The 23,107-nt window shown below is 41.7% G+C and overlaps 1 protein-coding gene across 4 annotated transcripts in view; it reads right to left on the bottom strand.

The window, feature by feature from the left end:
* The window catches only part of rnaset2 (ribonuclease T2), a 56,684-nt gene that overhangs the window by 21,900 nt on the left and 11,677 nt on the right, over nucleotides 1-23,107 (bottom strand). For 2 of the 4 annotated variants that reach the window (XM_084709160.1, XM_084709161.1), the window contains exons 2-6: nucleotides 21,465-21,572; nucleotides 21,268-21,322; nucleotides 19,603-19,652; nucleotides 19,284-19,341; nucleotides 3,191-3,255 (exon numbers count right to left, since the gene is read on the bottom strand). In XM_084709160.1, the coding sequence (XP_084565286.1) occupies nucleotides 3,191-3,255; nucleotides 19,284-19,341; nucleotides 19,603-19,652; nucleotides 21,268-21,322; nucleotides 21,465-21,529 (293 nt within the window). In that variant the 5' untranslated portion in view covers nucleotides 21,530-21,572. The other 2 variants (XM_084709162.1, XM_084709165.1) reach the window with 2 other exon arrangements.

Here is a 23,107-nt window from a genome sequence, read left to right as displayed (position 1 = left end):
CATGAAACGACTGGCGAGAGTTGCCGCTTACAGTCGGGGAGGTGTTAAAAACGGCTCAGGCGCCTGGCTAAGCAGTACCTCGCAGCAACCTCAGGTCCTGCAGTCTTTTCTACGCCGGCCTGCTCGTAAATCGACTCCGTACTCGCCTCTCCCCTGAGCATGTTTACATGCTAATTCTCCTGAATAAAAATGCGTATGGCTAATACAGTTGTGGCTTATTTATTTTCTTACAAGTAGCCATGTAGAGCTAGCGTAATCGGCTGTTCATGTTTGGATTGTGTGGTGGCGCACCGTATCCTATAGGATTCCGGTTCCAAGTTAATATGCAATAGTTCTCCATGTGTGTCTTTCGTTTTTATCGAGAATAGCCTACCCAATGTGTTTAATTTAGTCCAATGTAGCCTACTTTTTATTTCACATAATAATAGGCTAATCGCTTCTCCGCCAAATTAAGAGCCTACGTCTGAAGACGCAGCGTTTTTTCAAGTTCATTGTCTTTTCGTCATGTTAATAAATTGATCTTTCATTTGTCTTCTTTATTCAACCCTTATTTAATCTAATAGTTTAACAGTCCCAATTATTGCCAGAATTTGTGGTGGTTCATGTGTTTACTGTATGCTTTGCGTCACGTCAGGCTAATTACATAACGGAACCACATTAATAAAATAGATTATCCGGATATTCGAAAATAATTTCGGATACTATTCGAATAGTGAAATCAGTTAAAATCTCCATCCCTACTTACTAGAACGTCGTATCTGCGTTGTTGCTAACGTGTGCTGACATTGTGCACACCCAATGAATTCCAAATTTGTTGGTCGCACAAGCGCGAGTGCTTGTAAAAAATTCTGTCTCAAAAACTGGTCGCAGTCTGGAGCCCTGCCGCAGAGTGTGCATATCACTTTGGTTTTATTGGATGTTCCATCTTAGTTTTTTTGGAACACGAACTTCTCATCCAGAAGTTGCAGATTTGGTGGAATTGTGGTGATATTACGTTAAATGCGTTAAACAAAAATAACGAATTAATCCTGTAATTTAATCATAACGCGTTAACGCGTTATTTTTCACAGCCCTAGTTTTTTTTATTAGAACTTTTTTTATTAGAACAAACCAGTGCACAGAAATTTGTCATTTTATGTATTGGGCTATATTAAACTGTAATCTGCAGATTGATAATACAACCAGAACTCAATTAAACTTAGTCTTTCCGTTAGTGAAGAGGCAGACCAAAACACTTTCTTCAACAAAATTAGGCTATTGCAGTCTGTCGATAAAGGCAAATATTTAATTCAATTGTACTGTTTGGTCCTGATTTGAGCATTGGCAAAGCTGAAGGTGTCAGAATAAATACAAAACACACGTCAAAGTTGTCGTGAGTGAGTCCGGCAAATCATGAAATAGCAGTGTTGTCGAACCCGTGTAGTTGCTCTCGAGAAAATGCGCTCGGCTACACAGCCGGCAGTTCTCGAATCAATCTCACGGTACTTTGATGGCATACAGTGACTTAGCCTCGGTCTAACCAGCATTCACTGCTTCAAGTCAGCCAGCTGCAGCCGGTACTGCATGAAGTCAAACACACCTTCTGCCTTGCAGGGCCTGTCCCGTGACTTACATTGAAAATTAATGGGAGAAAATGTTTTGGTCTACCGACCCCCCCTGGAGAAAAAAAAAATCCTTGGGGAAACACTGATCTGCATTAAAGTTGATAACGTAAAGATAAGGTTTAATTGGTTATGTACGTAGGATAGAACAGTGGACCGATCACTACACACACTGTGTAGTTGACTAATTAGCGAGCGTTTTGTAAAGAAATTAAAACAGGTTGCACCATAACGATTATTTGCACTCGCATAGTGTTGTTTTTGGCAGCCTGTTTTAATTTTAGACTAGTCCTTGTGTCAAGCTGTCATTTTAGTTTTTATTTGTTTTATTCACGTTCATACTCTTTTTCGTCTAGGCTAGTTTCAGTCAACTAAAAGTCAGAGCATTTTTGTCTTATTTTAGTCAGACTTATCCATGACTATTTTCCTCTAGTATTAGTCGACGAAAACTGATGACATTTAGTCTAGTTTAAGTCAATGAAAATTGAATTTTAGTCTCTTTTTAATCAAAAGTAGTGTCAGAAGTAGTGTTAAGCAGTAATCTCGAGAGGCATGTTAATGCCAAAACCATTTGTTTATATAGGCCTTTTGGTCTAGAATAAGGTATTCAAAGTCATGTTGTTGATGCCAAATTCAGTTCAGTTTGATTGCTATGTGAATGACAAAACTAGCTACAGTGTTTGGCCAACAAGGGATGCTTAGTCATACACTCATTTCATACACTCTCATACAAACAAATACACGCACACACACACACAGTAGCTACACACACTATATATTTAGTCATTTTAGCAGACGCTCTTATCCAGAGCGACTTACAGTAAGTACAGGGACATTCCCCCCGAGGCAAGTAGGGTGAAGTGCCTTGCCCAAGGACACAACGTCAGTTGGCACGGCCGGGAATTGATCTGGCAACCTTCTGATTACTAGCCCGATTCCCTAACCGCTCAGCCACCTGACTCCCTCTAGCCACTAGCCACACATGGAAACCCACTTTACACTCTTTCACAAACACACACTAGTCACACACGTTTGTCACAGACTCTCAGTTGGTTTCATCTCCAGCTAACGTTTAAAGCTACAGTCTAAAGCTAACGTTAAGATGAGACACATTAAGCACAGCCTCATGAGTTAGCTAATAATAACGCAACTAAACAAGACTAAATAACGTTATAACATTTTGTCTTGTTTTTATTTTGTAAACTACATTTTGTCTCGTTTTTATTAATCAACGATATTGCATTATACATTTAATTATAGTCATCGTCACATCACCAGCATTTACGTTGAGTCTCGTCTAGTTTTCGTCACTTGATAAAGGTTTGTTGACAACAACATTTAGTCATAATTTTCGTTGACGAAAGCAACACTACACTCGCACAAATTCTGCCACGTGTATTTTTAGGTCGCACAGACACAATTTCGGGAGCATATGCCATCAAAATGGTTGCAATTTCAAGCCCTGCACTAATTAAACTATCTGGGCTGATGGATAAGCCTGGAACAGTGATTATTTGAAGAAATGTGCAACAGACTGAAACAGGAAGTGATGGGAGTAGCAGTAACTGTTGCAGTGTAGTGGGGCATACCAAAATGAAGTAGTGGATGGTTTTAACAGGTCCGGCCAACTTTTCATCATGTCTGGGAGTAGGTCCTGGAACAAACAACCAATCTCAGGCTGTGTGTGCAAACCATGGACTGTATATAAAGTTGGACAACATGACAGCTCCCCAAAAGTGAAGCCAAAACATATTGATCGCCCCCTGGTGGCTGGCTGCATTATGGTCATAAGTCCCGCCCCCTCCATATTCAGGGATGCAAACACATGTATGGTCAAAAAAGGGAGAGGTAATTGTAGCCTTCGCCCCGTGGTAAATATCCATACTTACATTGCCACTAACCCCCTGACATCCCTTGCCCACCCCTATATGCACATAGAGTAAAATTACATTCTGAAGATCAAAATACACTGACACTAATTTGTAATATTAAATTTCATTTTTTATTCCAAGACAAACTGTTATTAAACTTTCTAGCACTTCTTCTGGTTTTACTCCTTCTTCCTCTTCTTCCTGGCCACCTCTACGGGCATTAAATGTTGATGATCCTAGCCAACTCCTTCAGCTGAGTAACAGCCTGGGAATGGCCCCTCACCACAAGATCAATGGAGGACAAGGCCTGTAGGTTCTTACTTTTGAGAGGTAGTTTGTTCTACTTGCCACAAGCTGTGTATGCCTTGGTCACCTTCCTAATAAAATCCATGACAGTAGGTGATTTCTTTAAGACTGCAAGGGAAGCTTGGTTTCCCCTAAAACAGGGGTACTCAATTAGAAACTCAAAAGGTCCACTCACCAAATTTCCATTCAGTCCAGGGTCCGGAACGGACCATGGTTTATTTTTCTGTCCCTTACTTCTCCCATTGACTCCCATTCAAAATAGACGTAGGTTTAGGAGGGCACAGTGCCCGTGCCCCTGGGCATCTGTCTCCCATTAGACCAGAGTTCTGGGGGTAATTTTGTTCAAAGTGTGTGTCATAGTGACATTTCACGTTAGCTCTACCACTTTTGACAAGGGCAACCGTCTGAATGCAGATTAAACACATCGGTTTTGTGCTCCCCACCAGCAACACAAATGCGTTCTTGTCAGTCCATTCTGTCTGAAATTTGTGATTTTCGGAATCAACTTTTTGCTGGGTTTTGTCAAGCCATGATTTTTGCTAAGGAAGAAACAGGTAGGCTAGCTACCGTTAGCAAATAGATTATGCTGCGTTGTGGCGAATGACATACACAACCTGCGTGACCCACAGAAGTTGCGGGCAACGTTGAGTGAGTGGGTTGTCATGGTGATTACAGTTATTATAGCTCCTGATTGGAGCTTTCGATTGGACACGGAAAATATAAAGCACATCTAGTAGGAAAAAAAATATAGGCTATAGCACAACATCACTCACCAATTAATTGCGTCTAGGACTGGAGTCCGTTTATTTAGTACCCACCGCAGACAGTAAAAGATACGCAGCAAGAAGAAACACTAGTGGTTCACGCTAGGCTACTGGTGATTTGCATATTTCCTATTTACTTGTTTGGTGGAGGCAATCCAGAATTAATGTTGGTGCAATTATAATCAGATCACTCTCCGGATCACTCTTCGGATCTGCACGATTCACGCAAGTCACCCAAACAGATGTGAAAAAAGCGTGAGGCGCCGAAAAGCGCGCTGTTTGCATCCCTGCATATTACCAGATGGGACATAAGCCAAACAAAAAAATCCAAGGGCACATCAAATACATTTCTCAATGATGGTTTCTGTCATTTTTCTTATCACGCTGATGTCTGTTCAACAGGGTGTCTACAAGTATAAACAAGTTAAATGTGACACTTAAGACCTTTTAATACCACTTCTAAATGAAATTTAAGACCAAACTTACAATGGAAATACGAATCAAAAGTGGAAATATAGGCCTACAGTAATCTTTCCAAATAAACACACTGATGTCTGTTCAAAATGAACGGTATAGTAAAATGACAATTATCGGTTGAGTTTAAGAACATTGACTAAATGTGTGTAATTGCTCAGATGTCATTATTGGCTCTGGATTTGTGGATCGTGACAGCCAGCGTAGTAGCGTTGACATCGTTGCTAGCAGTGGAAATGGTGGAGCAGAAACTAACAATTGCAGTCTGCTGGCTGCTGTCTCTGTTTTTTGCTCTGCATGTGCGATTCCATCGCTCTGATCCTAACTTGTCCCAAGTTTGAAATTCTTCCGACACGCAGTTCGCTTCGTAAGCATTTTCAGGCACCAACCTTAACCAACAATATTGGTTCTTTTTAAGCCATTTGTAATTGAACTTTAATTTCCCATGTTTCTAAGTTGAGTGTCTATCACCCATTGCTGTATTACATGTATTGCTGATGCTTTACGTCATCAAAATCTGAGCAGTAGGCTACGCTCTGACCTAACCATAGACAACGCAGCGCCTATTCACCTTATTCCGCCCCGCCCACTTTTCTCATGTTTTTGCACTTCCGTTGTATTTGCACTTCCGCTTTACCGGGGATATCATTCAATTCAATGGAGAACTGTTGAGAATTCCCGCTGCTAAAATATTAAATCATTTGGTGGATTTGTGCAAGATGTGCTATGTTCGTGTGCTACAACAAGTCAACACATACACCCTTTCACTGGATGGCTTGAAAACGACTTTTTGTTGATATAATTCGTTTGCCGGGTCAGATCGCTGCCCTGCACTCTGCTGTGCTGCGATATGCAGGAATCACATTAGCCACACACAAGATATTCTAACGATTTCACTGCAGGGCATATGCTTTTGCTATACTTTGTTTGAAAGCTTAGGTCCTCTAGAATTCAGTCGTGTGATACATTTTACAGTCAGTACATGTATTTGAGACTTCCCCTCAAAACCGACCAGCTAGCACTGTGAGCAGAACGTTAGCTAGCTTCTTGTTTATCTACTTGAGGCTTTAGTTTTTACATCAGGTCTCTGCTATTAGCCATAAACTGCAAATTTATGAGTGACAAATTGTGCTGTAATAATAAATAGTAACAACTTTTTCATCGAGGGGCTTTGGTACAAGCGATATGGAAAGTGTTAAAACTTACAAAATATGTATCTTCCCTCCTATCTAATGGCAATTATAAAGACGCATGAAATAATTTGATTGCTGCGTTGTTTCAAAAGCTTTATATTAAACTTAGATGCACTGCAGCAATAGTTTCCTCACAGCCATGCCCATACATTTGGTTATAATCATGTATCTATTTCATGAATTGAGAACACTAAAACATACTAAAATATAGTTGCTTTACACCCTTTATTGATACGAGCAGAAAAAGAAAACTTTGGTGTTTTTTTTTATTCAGTGCCTTCAGCCAGGGACGCAGATCCTCAACTTTGGTTGGAGGTCAATGCAAATTATGTCGGCCCACAACACTTGGACCTCTTCTTTCCATGGTCAAAACAATGATCATACAGGGTCTGATTCCGTCTTCTCCACCTGTTATGGCAGCCACAAACTGCAGTTGACGCTGGGCATCTCTATTAGCCATGAATGAGTACCAGAGCCTGTTTAAGACACTGTCTTTTAGCACCGTTATAAAGTGGAAAGTATCTAAACCGGAAATGAGAATACCCGGATGGCCGCGCCCATTGTGACTTCCGGAATGAGGTCAATAGTCTACAAAAAAGAATATTCGACCTGGCAGAACAGAGCCTGCATTTTTGCAATGACAACACAACAAAAATGAAGACCCATCCAATATGAATTTAAGACTATTTTAATACTTTTTAAGGCCTTATTTTTAGGAAAAGTAATTTAAGACTTTTTAAGGACCCGTGGCCACCCTGGTTTAAGTGCACATTTTCTGATCAGTTCGTTTTGAATTTGTTATTTGATTATATAAAAATTGACAGCTGCTCTGAGGAAGTAGACATGAAGGCATCTGCAGACTTATATTACATTTACGTTTAGTAATTTAGCAGACGCTCTTATCCAGAGCGACTTACAGTAAGTACAGGGACATTTCCCCTGAGGCAAGGGTGAAGTGCCTTGCCCAAGGACACAACATAATTTGACAGCTGAGAATCGAACCGGTAACCTTCTGATTACTAGCCCGATTACCTAACCGCTCAGCCACCTGACTCCCCTAAGACTTCTGTTTGATTTGTCTGTCCACGAAGTTGGGATAGTTGTTTAATTTCAACAATTTCTAAGGAAACTGTGAGGTGTACTTGCGTCGGTCGCATAAGGGTCAATTTTGTATGTACATTTTGATCTTTTTCATACTGATATTTCAAATAAGTATGCATACTTATTATTTATGAAGATTGCATAGATTAAAAAGCATACCTTTGTTGCTGCTCATTTACATTTCAAAATTCTAAGAGTGAAGTTCAGAATAAAACGGGGTTCTCCTCATTTCCCTTATGCAAGAGGGAATGGTGATGGACTATTGGCAGCCCACTGTCGTTGAAACAGTGTCATCAAAATGAAGAAATTGGGCAATCTTGTGTAAAGATTGTCCTAACCTGACTGAAACTTTCCCTGAAGTTTTTTCTTTCTCATATTCTTAAGCATTTACTCATATCGCATTTCATTAGTAAAGAACCCCCTATGAAACAAGCTGATTCTAAAAATGTTGTCACTGGCAGTCTCTTAGCTGGAATCGCAATTCAAACAGTACCATCTGCAAACTGAAAAAATTCCCCCCAAAACGTCAATAAGATTGACAGCCAGTTTTGGAAAACTGGCTAATAAAACTAGTTTACTAGAAGTGATCATTATGTGTCAGTAACAACTTCCCTGTCTGAAGCCTAGGGTGGTCATGTAACCGTCTATCTGCGCTGTAACTTGGGAAAACTCATGCTTATCCACTCCAATCATTCGGATATTGAATGGCATTGATTGCTCTACATGACTTATGATCATCATTTGATACCCCTCCCGTGGTTAATTGCTTTAATAATCTATCAGTCCCACTACAATACTAGCTCAACAGTGCAAATATAGAGAAAACAAAGCTGAAGTATTAGCTAACTGGTTGGTAGGTTATGCTGTAGCTGGCTAACACAGCATCCTGTGGTTTGGAGAACTGGATTATCCGCTACAGAAGAGCACATCCAAGCAGGAATAATGTACCATTTTCCTCACCTGGAGAAGCCAGCTGTGCTCCATTTGGATGAGGCCGAATGTAATGGTAGTGCTCCGCTCAATGGGGGTAGGTATAGAGGGTTTTCACGACGCGTCATCAGACCGGAAGTCACCATATTGGAGGCACTCCACATCACAATAAAGCACAGACACTGAAGTACATCCCGAAACTCGTCAAGGAAATTGTTAATTATTACAGTGTTTCAGGTTGTACCAATAGGACAGACCGAGAAAGACATTTGGAATATGTTAGGTTGATTAAAGACGTTATTGCGTTACTTACTTTGGCCTTCACAACACAACTGGCGTTGATAACTTGGTACTACTGTGTCTCTCTCACCCATGGATCTAAGAAGAGGGAGCTAACTCGTAGGGTTCTGCACCGCCAATAAATCGTAATTTCTCTAAATGTCGCGTCTTTTCTTGTGGTCCAAGTCCTTCCCTATATGCCTTTGCATCTTGGATGTGTTTTGATGAGCTTTTCGGTTGTTTAGATATGGCGACCTTCACTTAAAGTATCCAAAGTGCATAATACTCGATTCTTTTTTTATACCGAGTGCCTCCACAATGGCCCTGCAACCGCCCGGAACGTGACGTTGGTAAAAACACTCTATAGAATACGATTTTTCTGAGTAGTAATAATACTAATGTGTGTAGGACTGCTAACCAGAAGAACAAAGGGGAACCCACGTCTATTTTTTGTTCGCTAGCTGTAACACTGACAAAAATAGTGTCACAGAAAAGCATATTAGGCCAGGATTTACAATTTTCTGTGCCCTGGGCAACAAGGCTCAACAAGGCTCAAGCCTCAATTTCGCTTGCACCTAAGTTAAAACATATTATGTGCTAACATTAGCAATAACGTCAGCAAGTTTGAGGTGTAAACATAGGCTAACCATTAAGTTAGCAGCACATTTCCCATATTTAACAATGATTAAACATACAGACTTACCTGAAAGTGATGCACGGGCACCATCTCAGTCTTTTTTTCCTCCCCTGACTCCTGTTATCTTTTTAAGCCCATTTAAGAAAAGTTGACCTAGCCTACTGTCAAAGTTCGTCAGGCCGCTGAGATAGGGAAGGGCATCCACAGCGAGCTTGGGAAGTTGAGTGTGTTGCCTATTTGTTTTTGTTATTTTTGAGCATTTTAATATATATCTTGTTCTGCCTGTTTTTTAATATACGTGCTAGTGCTGTCAGTTTAACGCGTTATTAATGGCGTTAACGCAAACCCAAATTAACGGTGTCAATTTTTTTATTGCACGATTAACGCTCTTTTTGGCCTAGCAAACTTTGAGCTTTCGAGACGCCGAAATGGATGCCAATAAGATTCTGAATACAAAGTTTACTTTTAAAAAGTTCCCAAAAGGTTCCATTTACAAGACCAAAGTGATCTGTGTGTTTAGTCGTTGTAAACTGAGCTATCATCGCAGCACGTCCAGTCTGAAACACCACTTGATGGCCAAGCACACAGCTGATGCGATTCATGCGAATTCTCAGCCCCCTCGTCAAAGCCAGGCGATTGCAATATTGTTTTCAATTGTAAAAAAATATTTGCACGAAGCAATCCGAACCACTTTTCCATGTTGATAAGAGCATTAAAATTTGAAAAAAGAATGTGACAAAAAGAAATCAAGGGACATTTAGAATAGATACAAATTTGCAATTAATTGTGATTAATGGCGAGTTAACTATGACATCAATGCGATTAATCGCGATTAAATATTTTAATCGTTTGACAGCACCAATACGTGCCTAATATTTCTATACTAAAAGAATATCGGCATTATAAGTATTATAACTATGATGATTTTTCCGTTGGCTATTTTTTTGTGCCCCCTCAGGAGTTGGTGCCCTATGCACAGAGCGTAATCCGCGTTATCGGAGTGGCGGCACTGGCTACTAGACTACACAAACACTGTTTTTGACGTGATTAACATAATATTTTGATCGAACAAGTTGTAATAAAGTAGCCTACTCACATTTAGGAAAGTTAGGACTGCGTTCATAACTTGAGGAAGCATAACTTGACATTTTACTTGACATTATCCAGTGCCCCTTAGACGTCATGTGCCCAGTTGCCCTAATGGTCAATCCGGCCTTGTATCAAGCTACTTGGCTAGAGCTACACATGGGACATTATCACCTTGGCCTGTGCGTGTGGCCTTGCAGTTCTACCAGCTAGCTCGGCAGCTAACCAGCTACAGTACCTCACGGAACCTAGCCAGCTAGCTAACAAAAAACGGGCATATCTGCAAAACAAACAGGGTAACAATTACAGTGCGTTCACACTGCAGCGACGCGATGCGAGCAACAACATGTTTTCCATTCATTTTCTATGGATTCAGGCGAATCGCTTGCGTGGTGCATTTTGGGTAGCGACGCGACAGAGTTGAGATTCTCAACTTTATGCAAATGAGGAGCGATTTTCGCTAGCGATGGCCGATCAGAGTATTTTCTTGTTTCTCGTAGTAGCAACCATGGTAAACATTTCTAGCTTTCAAGGTGGAGGAGAAACTAATCGTTTGTGTGGCTGCTTACCCAGTCCTGTACGATACACAGCTGTATTCGTACAGAGATGTTCATAATAAAAAAATTATGAATGGTGCAAGGTTGCCGAAGTTGTTGGTGCTTGTACTTTCTAATTCAGTTTAGTCACAAAATTCTGGAGAAGCAGCGGCAAGACATTTCTCAATTGATCCTAAGAGAGTGCGTGGAGGGAGGAAGAAGGTCAGTGAAGAGCTGGAGGTGAGCATGTGTGAGTGGATCCACAGCATGCGGGCAAAGCATCTCAGAGTCTCACGTAAAATGATCAGGGCCAAGGCAAAAGAAGTGTATGCAACAGTGAGTGACGGCAGGGATGAGAGAGATTTACTGCGAGCGCTGGCTGGCTGGACAAATTCCTGAAGCGCAACGACTTTTCAGTCAGAAGACGCACAACTGTAGCCCAGAAAGACGCCAAGCACTTCACTGAGAAACTGGTGAATTTTGTAACATATACAACGCGGATTATTAAGTCAAAGAAAATACAGCCGAAAAACATTATAGCCATGGACGAAACAGCGGTGTGGTTTGATATGGTAGGCTCTACAACGGTGGATGCAAGAGGTGCGCGCAGTGTCCCACTGAAAACCACAGGTCATGAGAAGAGCCACTTAACTGTGGTTCCAAAATGAAACCGTACGTTGTCTTCAAAGGGGGGATCAAGGAAGTGAAAGCAATGCATAATATCAGTGGGGTGGTGCTGGCCACGTCCAAAAATGGATGGATGAATGAGGAGCTGACTGCAGACTGGCTTCAGAGAGTGGTGGGAAAGCTTAACTTCGCCCCTCGTCTCCTAGCCTGGGATTCAAATCGCTGTCATATCAGCGCAGCGACCAAAGCTGAGCTCAAAAGGGGCTACAACATAACCACGGCTGTGATACCCGGTGGCTGTACAAAGTACATACAGGCCCCTGATGTTGTATGGAACCAACCGTTCAAAGCCAGCCTGCACGAGTCATATGACAACTGGATGGCAGGGGATGTGGACAAGGAGTACACCGCTGGAGGAAATATGAGGGCCCCAGCTCGCCGCTTGTTGGTGTCCTGGGTACTTCAAGCGTGGGAAAAGCTAGATATGGAGCGGCTGAAAAATTCCTTTAAGGTATGCTTGTGCGCAGCACACCCTGTGTGTGTGTGTGTGTGAGGGAGAAAGAGGAGATAATGTATTCCATTAACTTCGGGATTTTATCCTTAGGTATGTGGCCTGACAGTAGCTTCTGATGGAAGCGAGGATCACCTTATCCATTGTTTCAAAGAGAGAGAACCGTGTGCATCTGAGCGGGAGCTGTTACTGCAAGCAAGGCAGGCAGAGTTAGCGGAGGCTGGAGAGGGAGAAGTGGAGGAGAGCGACGTGGAGGAGGAATTTGCCAATGAACTTGTCATTGAGGATCGTGAGGATGATGATAGTGATGAATAGAGTAATTTTCTATCACATGATTGCAGTCGTTTTACAGGGTAGCGTTCTTTCTTGTTGATGTGTTTCGGGCAACAAGTTCATATATGATGGATTTTAGCGGTAGATATTGTTCTGCCCATTGCTGTCACATCGTTTCTTTTTTATGCTGCCAATACTGGTAATCTAAGACATTTCTTACATTAAATGTTTTTTAAACATACGGTATTCGTTTAGCCGTAATTTATGCCCATTGCTGTCACATCGTTTCGTTTTTTGTGTTTTTTTTTTATGCTGCCAATAGCCAAAGACAATTCTTACATTAAATGATTTGTTAAACACATTAGAATTAATTATAAATATAAATTAAATACGATATTGTGGTAACCTCCTATTGTCAATTAAAGGCCTGTCTCTTATAGACGCCTGTCTCAAATACAAGCCGGTGCATTTCGGCGATTTGGGTAAATAGAAGCCCGGACTATTATTTGAAGTTTTACGGTAATTCTGTACAGCCCCTGATTATCAACTTAAAAATTAGCCTGCTATATTTGGTCAAACATTTAATGAACTCACCCCGAATGTGATGTCTGGAACTGCTTCTCTTTGGTTAGGTTTGAGATGTTAGCTGGCACGGCCAGATGCAGCCTGCTATGACTGGGGATACAGTGAACATTTCTGGGGGGTATCATGATTACGAAAAGGGATCGTATTATTTTTGAGACTGCTTATTGATCCCTAGCGAGTGTTAATCAGGCGTTGAGCCAGACATTGTAAATATTTGGGACTTAGCCCAAACCAACGACGTAGGGCCTATTCTGGGTATGAGAGCGTGCAGTGCTCGCAAGCAAAACAAATTGGTACGTTGGTACGCGACGCTGCGTGCATCCACGGTCCTCCTGTACATAAAATAGTGCTGCTGCCTGGCCGTGACCTACGAATAATGCACCTAATAATATGGTGACTGTAGTGCCATGGCGGGCCGGACCAAATGATTACCGGACGTTCCCCACCCCTGAAATAGCAGGAAAGATCGTTAAGATTGGAGCAGCCAGGCAACTTAAAATGTTCACGGTGCATGTGCTCTCGATTGTGTCAGGCAGTAGGGTTGGGAATCGAGAACCGGTTCCATTTTAGAACTGGTTCCAAATTTCCAAGAACCGTGGATTCAATAAGACAAGCACATTCCTCGATTCCTCACTTAGGTTTCTAACTTTATTAGGAAGGGTATTACTTGGTGGTATTTTTTGGCAGATACATTTGCTGATTTCTAAGAGGTTTCCTCCGCACTGTTGCTTGTTCTACCCCAGTTTAGCCTTTCACATGGCTACAGGCTGATGGGGTTGACTTTACAGCTCAAAGCTCAAACCAAAAAGGGTTCTAGCCTACTTCCTCTGCATTAAATGATCACTTGACTAAATGAAATCAAAATGGCAGTGGGACACGAAAAAAAGGCAAAATAGCCTTTTTAACAAATTTGAGAGTTTTCTAAGATGTCAGAAAAACAATTGAGTCTTGATGAACGTAGGTGTGTGTGTTACGAAAGTAGGTTAGCTAGCAAGCTGCAGAGCTGTATCATTTGGTAGTTCAAGTCAAGTCTTTTATTGTCAGGTACACAGAACACCACAAGGTCAGACTGGGCACTGAAATTCTTAAGACAAGACAACGCAAGCAACTGGCATAACATAACGTACACAGAACATAATTTACATCTATGCTAAACTTAAATAAGTGAAACTTCCAAAATATAAAGATAGCAATGAATAATACACTATACTAACCCTAATACTAAAACTTCTTAAATATACCGATAACGATAAATAATACACTATACTAACCCTATATACACATAAAACCTATTTCAACCCTATAACCTAATATGAAAATAATAGTATTCTAACCTAGGTGGAGTACAGTACAATAGTGCAAAATTACAGATTGCTCAGCAGCTGAGAGTGACAGTGTGTACGTAACTATTAAGAGGACACTCAATGAATATGTCAATGAACATACAGGAGCCTGATTGCAAAGTACATTAAGGTACACTAGTGCAATGTTACTGATGCAACCAGTAGCTGAAAGTGACAGTGTTTAAAGTGACTAGTGTGAAGTGGATCAATGGGCCTCATTCTCGAACATTTTCAGAAGTTTCTTCTGAAATGTTTCTTACAGGCTTCGGAAAAAAAAATTAGATAAGAAAATAAGACATCCGCCAAATTCATGAACGCTTGAAATGAGGTTCCTACGCAGCAGAAGTTTTGTGTGCTGTGCTCTCCGGGAATAATTTTTTAAATTGAAAGCACGTCCTCGTGCTCCTGAATTTGCATACATACACGCCCCGACAGCTCCTTATAAGGGCACGTAACAACAGTGACGTGTGCAGTCAGAATCGACACAATTAGGAAAGCAACAGGAACACAAGTTATGTCCAAGCGAAAAGCAACCGGTGCACTGGTGCATCAGTGCAACATCATACCAGTAAGATGAGAAGTGGAATTGTTCTCCACTGGATCTAACAGTGTCCACACTAAGCAAGGTTAATTATTATAATTATTTAAATCCGAGGATGTCTGTTATGGCAAGCCATTTTATCATTTAACCAATTAATTATTGATATCTAATGTCCATATCAATCTATTCAGAAGCCTGATGGCCCTTGGGTATTAACTGTTCAGTCTGCGTGTGCTCCACCGGATGCTGCGGTATGCCTGCCAGAAGGCAACGGGGTAAAGAGACTGAAGGAGGGGCGGTAACAGTCTCTTAGAATCCTGTCAGCTTTTCTGAGGCAACGTGGTGTCCTGTAGGGCTGGGAGCTTTGTGCCAATGATGAACTCAGCAGAACAGACCACACTTCGTAAGGCCTTGCGGTCCCTGTCTGTGTAGCTCCCATACCACACAGTGATGCAACCAGTCAGAATGCTCTCTATAGTGCATCTGTAAAAGTTAGTGAGGATGACTGAGTCCATACCAAACTTCTTCAGTCTCCTCAGGAAGAGGCGATTACGGGCCGCTTTGACCACCTTGTCCGTGTGAACAGACCAGGTGAGGTCGTTGTGATGTTGACCATGAGGAACTTGAAGCAGCTGACCTCCACTTCAGATCCGTTGATGAGTAGGGGTGCATGCTCCTCCTCCTCCGGTTTTGCTGACGTTGAGAGAGATGTTATTAACTTGACACCATGATGTCAGGGTGTCAACCTCCTCTCTGTTGGCCGACTCATCACTGTCAGAGATGAAGCCCACGATGGTTGTCGTCAGCAAACTTAACAAGGAGGTTGGAGCTGTGCGTTGCCGCACAGTCATAAGTGAACAAAGAGAACAGGAGAGGGCTGAGCACACAGCCCTGGGGGGTGCCTATGTTGGTGATCAGTACGGATGACGTGCGGTCACCGATTCTCACCACCTGTGGCCTCCCCGTCAGGAAGTGGAAGATCCACTTGCAGAGGGGGGTGCTTAGTCCCAGGTCCACAAGCTTAGAGACCAGTCTGGAGGGGATGATGGTGTTTAATGCTGAGCAGTAGTCAATGAACAGCCTCACATACGTATTCCCCTTGTCCAGGTGGGAGAGAGCGGTGTGCATAGTCAGAGCAATGGCACTGTCTGTAGACCTGTTAGACCGGTATGCAAACTGCATAGGGTCCAGGGTGGGGGGCAGCGAGGAGCAGATGAATGATTTGACTAGCCGCTTGAAGCACTTCATGATGACAGAGGTCAGAGGGTCGCCACACTCTCGTCACTCCATAGGTGAACTGACCTCTCAACCGGCCTGACCTGTTAAGCTTTTGTTCATATGCGGGGAGTAGAAGAATGGAGGTGTGATCAGCCTTCCCAAAAGCAGGGCGGGGGAGGGGTTTGTAACTGCCCTTGAATGCTGTATAACAATGGTCAAGGATCTGGTCTCCACGTGTGAAGAAGTCAATGTGCTGATAGTGCTTGGGCAGGACTATCTTCATGTTGGCTCTGTTGAAATCACCAACAACAATGAAGGCTGCCTATGGGTGCACATTTTCCAGACAATCCCATACAGTTCATCCAAAGCAGCGGCCTTGTCTGCCTGGGGGGGGGGGGGGGGTGTAGACTGCACTCATGACTACAGCATTTAATTCCCGAGGCAGATAGAAGGGTCAGATTTTTACAGTTAGCAGCTCAAGGACCCTAGAGCAGTGGGATGCTAGTACCGCTTCATCCGTAGCCCACAGAGAGTTAACCATAACACAGACACCTCCGCCCCTGCACTTTCCTGAATCAGCTGTTCTGTCCTGGCGGTATATGGAGAATCCCAACGGTGTAACCGCCATGTCGGAGATCTCCGGAGACAGCCAGGTCTTGACGAATGCCAATACACAGCAGTTCCTGATGTCCCGTTGGAATTTGACACGAGCGTTAAGTTCATCCATTTTGTTGTCGATGGACTGAACATTAGCAAGTAAGATGGTTGGAACCGAGGAAGAAGAAACGAGGCCGGCGTGCTGGAGTTCTTCTTCGAAGAAGAGGGGGGGGGGGCATCATAAAGGAATTATGCATAGGGCACCAACATGGATAGCCCTTTACTGCCTGAGCCAAAATTCTGAACATTCCATATGCTGTTGATATATGATATTGATATATATTGATATATAATATTTTATGAATTTTTATATACAATTATACACCTTAACTGTTTATACCATATTGAAGAGGAGAACTAGGGGATTTTTTTGATGTGAATAGATATACAATTACTTAAGGCAAATCATATTTTATCAAGGTGATTTCAGGCAGCCATTTTTTACAAAAACTTCTCCATCCACCATTCCTCATCAGACAACTTAATGTTTAACCACTTTAATTACAAGATAGAGAAATACTTTGAGGAGGTGGAATATCCACAAATCGGTGGGCAATGTTGAACAAAAGACAGATTAGAAATATCATATTTTGATTAAAAGTTATGACCATTCTCGTGACTAGTGGAGACATAAGGGAAACCGGAATTATCCTCCCCCAAAAGTAGCTATGGGTGGATACTCCTCTCAACTAAAAAACATTGAGTTTATTCCACAATCGACCGAATTGGCCAAACAAGGCATGTACATTTAGCTTACAGTGTACATAATCTAGCTAGTTAATGTTGTTTTTCCAAGTTTTTTTGAAGGCTGCTCAAATCAAAGATTAACAGTGCTACTACCATCGTAGCTGCCTGTCACAAACGGCCAAGCCGAACATGTAGTTCTTTCCTGAAAAAACTTGCGTAATTCCCACAAACAAATTCTTTGTAAGAAGAAAAAAAAAAAAAAAAAAGACTAAATGTAAGTATAAGTTGAGACTTTTAATTGACAACACACACGTAAGAAACCTGTCTTTACTCATAATATCGTCTCCGATTTCAATTTGAAGCTGTAAATCTTTAACACTGTAGGCAATCTCCCATGGTATCCGCTCTGGCTTTAGCCTGGCTCTGCCCTCCTACGTACTTCAGCTCAATTTGGATTTTGCTTCAGTACTAGGTCTGGGATCAAGGCTCTGAAGTCGGTTTTCAGAAACACATTTTTTGTAGGTCCAATCAGTGAACAGAGGGAGTGGCTGAGAACGACGACGTTAAAGTTGTGCTCTAGTTTAAGTAGTTCAGTAATGGCGGTGGAGAAAGATGCGAGCAAAGTTATTCTGTGGTTGTGGCAATGCTACCGAATATCCATAAGTTAAAGCCGGAGCAAGAAACTTCCTTGCTGAGTTTTGTAGGTGGCCATGATGTTGTAGCCCTCCTCCCCACGGGGTTCGGGAAAAGTTTGAATTTCCAGCTACGGCAGCTAGCTCCGTTACAGTAGTGGTGAAGGAGTTGGCTAAGACGAACGCTTGCGATTGGTTATGGCAGAGTGGCTCTGGGCAGATCCAATAGTTTTAAACTTCAACAGAGGACTCGCCTTCAAGGAAGTTAACGCTTGTCAATGGGGCGATCCCAGGCCCTCTGTACAAATGAAATGTAAGAGGGTCTGGTTAGGACCAGGCTACTCTGGCTCCGCCTCGGAAAACAATAGGTGTATTCGACTTCATGCAGCGCCAGCGTCGCCTGCAGCCCGGCTTGCAGCAATGGCATTCTCAGCTTCAAGGCAGCCGGCTGCAGCCGACTGTTGGCGCCGCCGGCGCTGCACGTAGTCAAACACACCTATAGGCTGCAGTTGCTGACGATACATTTATTTCCCCCTCCCAGTAACCCCTTAACCAATGATATGTGCTTTGAGCTTCAATTGTCATGAGTATCTGGCAGTTTTCTGATATAAAATCGGTGATTGGAAGGCAAATATATTAAGGCGGGAACCATTGGAAATGTATATCCCATATTTGAATAGCCCGGCAGGAAAGGGCTAGCAGCAGCACTGATGACAAAGAAAAGGTTAGGTTTTTACGCAGCCATCTCTTGGCGCACCGTCCGGTGCGCCGGAACATAGTTGATGGCAGCACAGTCGGACACAACGCACAAATGGGGCGCCTTGCAAGTAAACTTGTAGTTTAGCCTACCCCTCCCTCGTATTTATTTCCATCTCATAATTTGACATTGACTTTGCACCAGCCTGCTCTTTGTAGTTATATAGTGTATAGTAGCCTACAGGAAAGATTATAGGCCACAAATGTTGTTGAATAAATACAGAAAACTTGACATGTTTTTAGTTTTTCACAGAAATATAAATATATATTCTCCTGTGTTTATTTGCACATCAGAATCAGAGCTAGCTAACAGAACATTCACCAAAAAAATAAATTATTGGAACCAAGATTTGACAAGAACCGGATTTGAAAATCTGAATCGATAAAATTTCAACAATACCCAACCCTATCAGGTGGGTGTAAGAGCGGGACCTCAATACAGCAGCTCCACCACCAATCAATTTTGGCTTCATTTTTGTACAGTGGGAGGAAGTGGAGACACGTTCATCTTTATAAACAGTCTATGGTGCACACACACACACAAACAAACAGGCTAGTTCAATCTTTCAGTAAGATCAACAAAACAAAATGTTCAAGTTAAATAATTAACTTTAAAAGGTATATCCACAGTTTGCCTGCTGATGGATGATTATGGGACGTTGCAAACTGGCATACCTCAATAAGACTCTCATTGAAGTGCCAAGAATTGTTACAGTCCATTCCTTTATCAGGCCTGGCACACAGACAGACATGGGTATAAACATGTTAGACAACTTGTCTCCTTCACTTAAATCATGTGACTAACTTTCCGATCTTTGTTTGTAGATTGCATAAAACCAAAATGGCAAGTGGTGACCGTCTGACTCAACACTGATTCCATACTGATCAGCAGTCTCGATTCCCCTAGTCTGTCTATATCAGAATGTACCTCACTACTAAGTACATCATGTCATGTATACTTATATATAGTATGGTTTAGTTATGCTGCTCTTACCAGAGGCCGTGCACAGTCCAGTAGCTGATATTGGGATGGCAATGCTCCATCTGTGGATATACATTATCATCACAGTAGCTCACAATAGCACCTCAATATATTACCATATCAGTCCTTTGGCTCAAATGTATACATGCAACTACAGGTAATTGCAAAGTCACTTGTAGTAATGCAAAATGTAAAATCCTCCAATCACAGTCTGGTAGATTCAGAAAGCATAGATAGATCCATAATCAGTGTTTCCTCTGTTGATTTTGCCGCCACAGTATCAGAAATAGGGCTGTACAAAAGGCCGTCTATCAGCAGTGATTGTTAGAGTACATGTCTTAGAATAGCACAGACACATGCTTTACACCACGACGGGCACCCGTGCCACTCGGGGGAAAGGGGAGAGAAAGAAAAAAGAGACGATGTCCGGATGGTAGCCAGTTGAGATTGCATGTGTGCGTCCTTGAGAACTGTAAATCGTTTAACTTATGTTGTCAGTTCATTGAAGCTTGTTATTGTATTAGTCTATAGTTCTTGCTGATTCAAATTAAGTTAACTGGTGAATTTCGTTGTATGTATTCTTTACCTGTTAGCTAAATTGCACGTGGCTGTTGACCAATAGCGATTGCTGAACGCCCTTGCTCACTTTGTATTTTAGGTGCAATATTATGCTGAAGTAGTTACACTGCATTAAGATAATGTAATTAATAGTGGGTTTATTATTATTATTTGCTACATAATGCTTAGCCTATATGTCAAGATCATTAAGCAGACAGTGTGCACGTGCTTTAGAGTGGCCTACCTTTATCAATAGGCTAGGCTACTGACTATTTCCTGTAAGTTGTTACGTCAATTATTAATTGGCAGCATGTATGCCATTTAGAACATACTTAATGAGTGGAAGGGGTGTCTTGAAGTAGCATAACATTAACCTGCTCCGAAATATAGTGAACTTTGTTTATGAATCATAACACTATTATTCATTATCAGATGAATTTGTTAAAATATTTCTCTAAGAAAAGGAAGACGTCTGATGATGAAGATAATTAGGTAGCCTAAAGATCACATTACCTAGCTAATTTGCATAGTTTTTTCCCGCTAAGAGGGAAAAAGGTTTTTTTTTTATCTGGAGGAAACACTAGTGGTGGCTTCTACAACATTTTACAACGTTATTACTAGTTGCCTGATGAAATATTAGACAGGTGACAGAAGCAGACAGGCAGGAGTAGTGCAAGTGGTGGATAGAGGAGGAGACCAGAGTGAAGCACAAGACCAGAGTGAAGTGGAAGTGCAGAGTTAAGCAGAAGAAAACAATGTAACAGGAGAGAGCGCAGAAAGAGAGGAGAGAGGAGGAGAAGAAGGTGGTGGCACTGTGTGTGAATAGAGGTGAATAAATGTTTGTTTGTGTTGCAGCAAAGTGTCAGTTCCGTTTCATTTGTAAAACATTTGGCGACGGGGCTGGGGGGGGGGGGGTGTTGTTGTTCGAACAGACCTTCCCCCACTGCTAAAACAAATCCTAGAGGAAACACTGATAACATTTGTACTGTAAGTGAGCTCCTGTTGCAACAAATCGATAGAATTAGTCATGTGACCTAATAGTTAATCATATGAGCAGAACATCACTAGATCATGGATAAGGGTTAATGGTTATGGGAAGTAAGATAAAGGAACATATACACTGCAGAAGGTGCTGGGCCAGTGGTGGGTCAGTATCAGCTTGGTCCACACGTGTCTAGAGGAAAAACAATCAAAAAGTCCAATGTCATACCTGTGATCAGCCACAGAACATAATCAAACTCTCACTTCTCTGTACGACTTAACATTGGTCTCTGGTAACTCAGGTATGTTATGCCTGGTCAAATGGTTATACTCACGGAGATGTGAAAACATAGGCTGAGGTTGAGCAGCAAATACAGAGGAGGAGAGGTGTCAGATTCATATTCACACCAAAACACACAGGGTCAAGGTTAGAGTGAGGGGGTCTGTAAAGGATTACAAGGTTCAATTAAAGCATTTAAATGTGGGTAGCCTCAAATCTTGCTTTGTCACAAAATAGGCAAATTGTTGGAATTTGTTTGGCCTAGATTAAATGGCAACATGTTTCAAGAATTTAGCAATATACCATTTTCTATTGTACTACAGCATGGCTTGAAATTGTGACCCTTTTGGTCTCATATACTTCCAAAATTTTGTATGTCTTACCTCAAAATATATTTTAGAGAATTTGTGCGAGTGTAAATAATCGTTATGGTGCAATGTGTTTTTATTTCTTTTCACAACGCTCGCTAATTTGCCTACTGTACAGTAGGCTTGCCTGCTGTGAGCTGATGGTGTCCGGTCTACCGTTCTATCCAACGTTACAAAACAAATTAAACTTCGTCTTTACATTTTAAACTTTAATATAGATTTCTAGAGGTTAATAATAGCAGTCAGTCACTCCTTGTAACTGCGCTCCGTCATGACAAGGAGCTAACTAGCAAGCAAAATAAATCTAGGGCTATCAAGTCTCACTCATTGATGTGAGTGTAAGGATTCTGCCCACTCACAAGCAATGTGAGTAAAAATAGTTTTGAGCTGTATGTAATTAGGGTTGCAAAGGGGCAGAAGGTTTCTGGTAAATTTCCGGAAAGTTTCCGGAAAGTTTCCACAGGAATTTTGGGAATTGTGGAGGAAAAAAAGGGCCAAAGTTTGTTTGCAAAAGCATATAACAGGGAACTATGTAGTTGAGAACGCCTAGCTCAGCTGGACCCTGAATGCAGCTGGTTGGCAACATTGTCTGCCAGGAACATAAACGTAAAACATTGTTGTTTTTGAACGTCTTTGTCATCAGTGTTGCATCTGAAAGTTTCAGCCTTATGCCTGGCAAGTGTGAGAGCGGTATTGCAAACAGAGATTTAAATTATAGCTTGCAACATATTGAAAGAAATGTTTGGAGCTGTGAACTTAGTTAAACATTCTGAATTATGAACTATGAACTGAACTAGTTCATTTTAACATTTGTGAACCATGAACTGAACAAGTTCATGTAGAAAGTGAACTTTCCCAACACTGTCATTACCTAGCATATTGATTACTTGGTAAACTGAAGCTATGTTCCTTTTAATACCAAGTTTATTTGTATACAGTAGACTACATTTTTACAGCAGTGAGAGTAGGATGTCTGTATGTCCACACAGAAGTACACCATCACCTCGATTATTCACGGCTTTCGGGGTCCATCAACAAGCACCCCCCCCCCCCTCCCTCCCCCCCTGCCATGTCAATCTGGACTAGACCCCGAAGCCGCCGCCATTTCAGTACTGAAATTGCATTCATAGGTGAGGGGGAGCAACGCATGGCCACTTGCAAAAGTTTAGGTATCATTTTAGATCCAAATAGTCTTAGGGTTTGTGGTAAATTACCATTAGAAACATTAACAAATGGGATCATGATCGAGATTATTACACGTAGTCACAAATTAGCATTTAAAATGCCGGCGCACCTTGTAACGTTTAATATAGTTAAAAATAACTTTAAA

The sequence above is a fragment of the Hypomesus nipponensis genome, chromosome 11, assembly GCF_054491055.1.
Source record: "Hypomesus nipponensis isolate SF chromosome 11, ASM5449105v1, whole genome shotgun sequence".
NCBI lineage: Eukaryota > Metazoa > Chordata > Actinopteri > Osmeriformes > Osmeridae > Hypomesus > Hypomesus nipponensis.
Note: the sequence above shows the minus strand (reverse complement) of the source record. Positions and strands in the feature narration are given on the sequence as shown.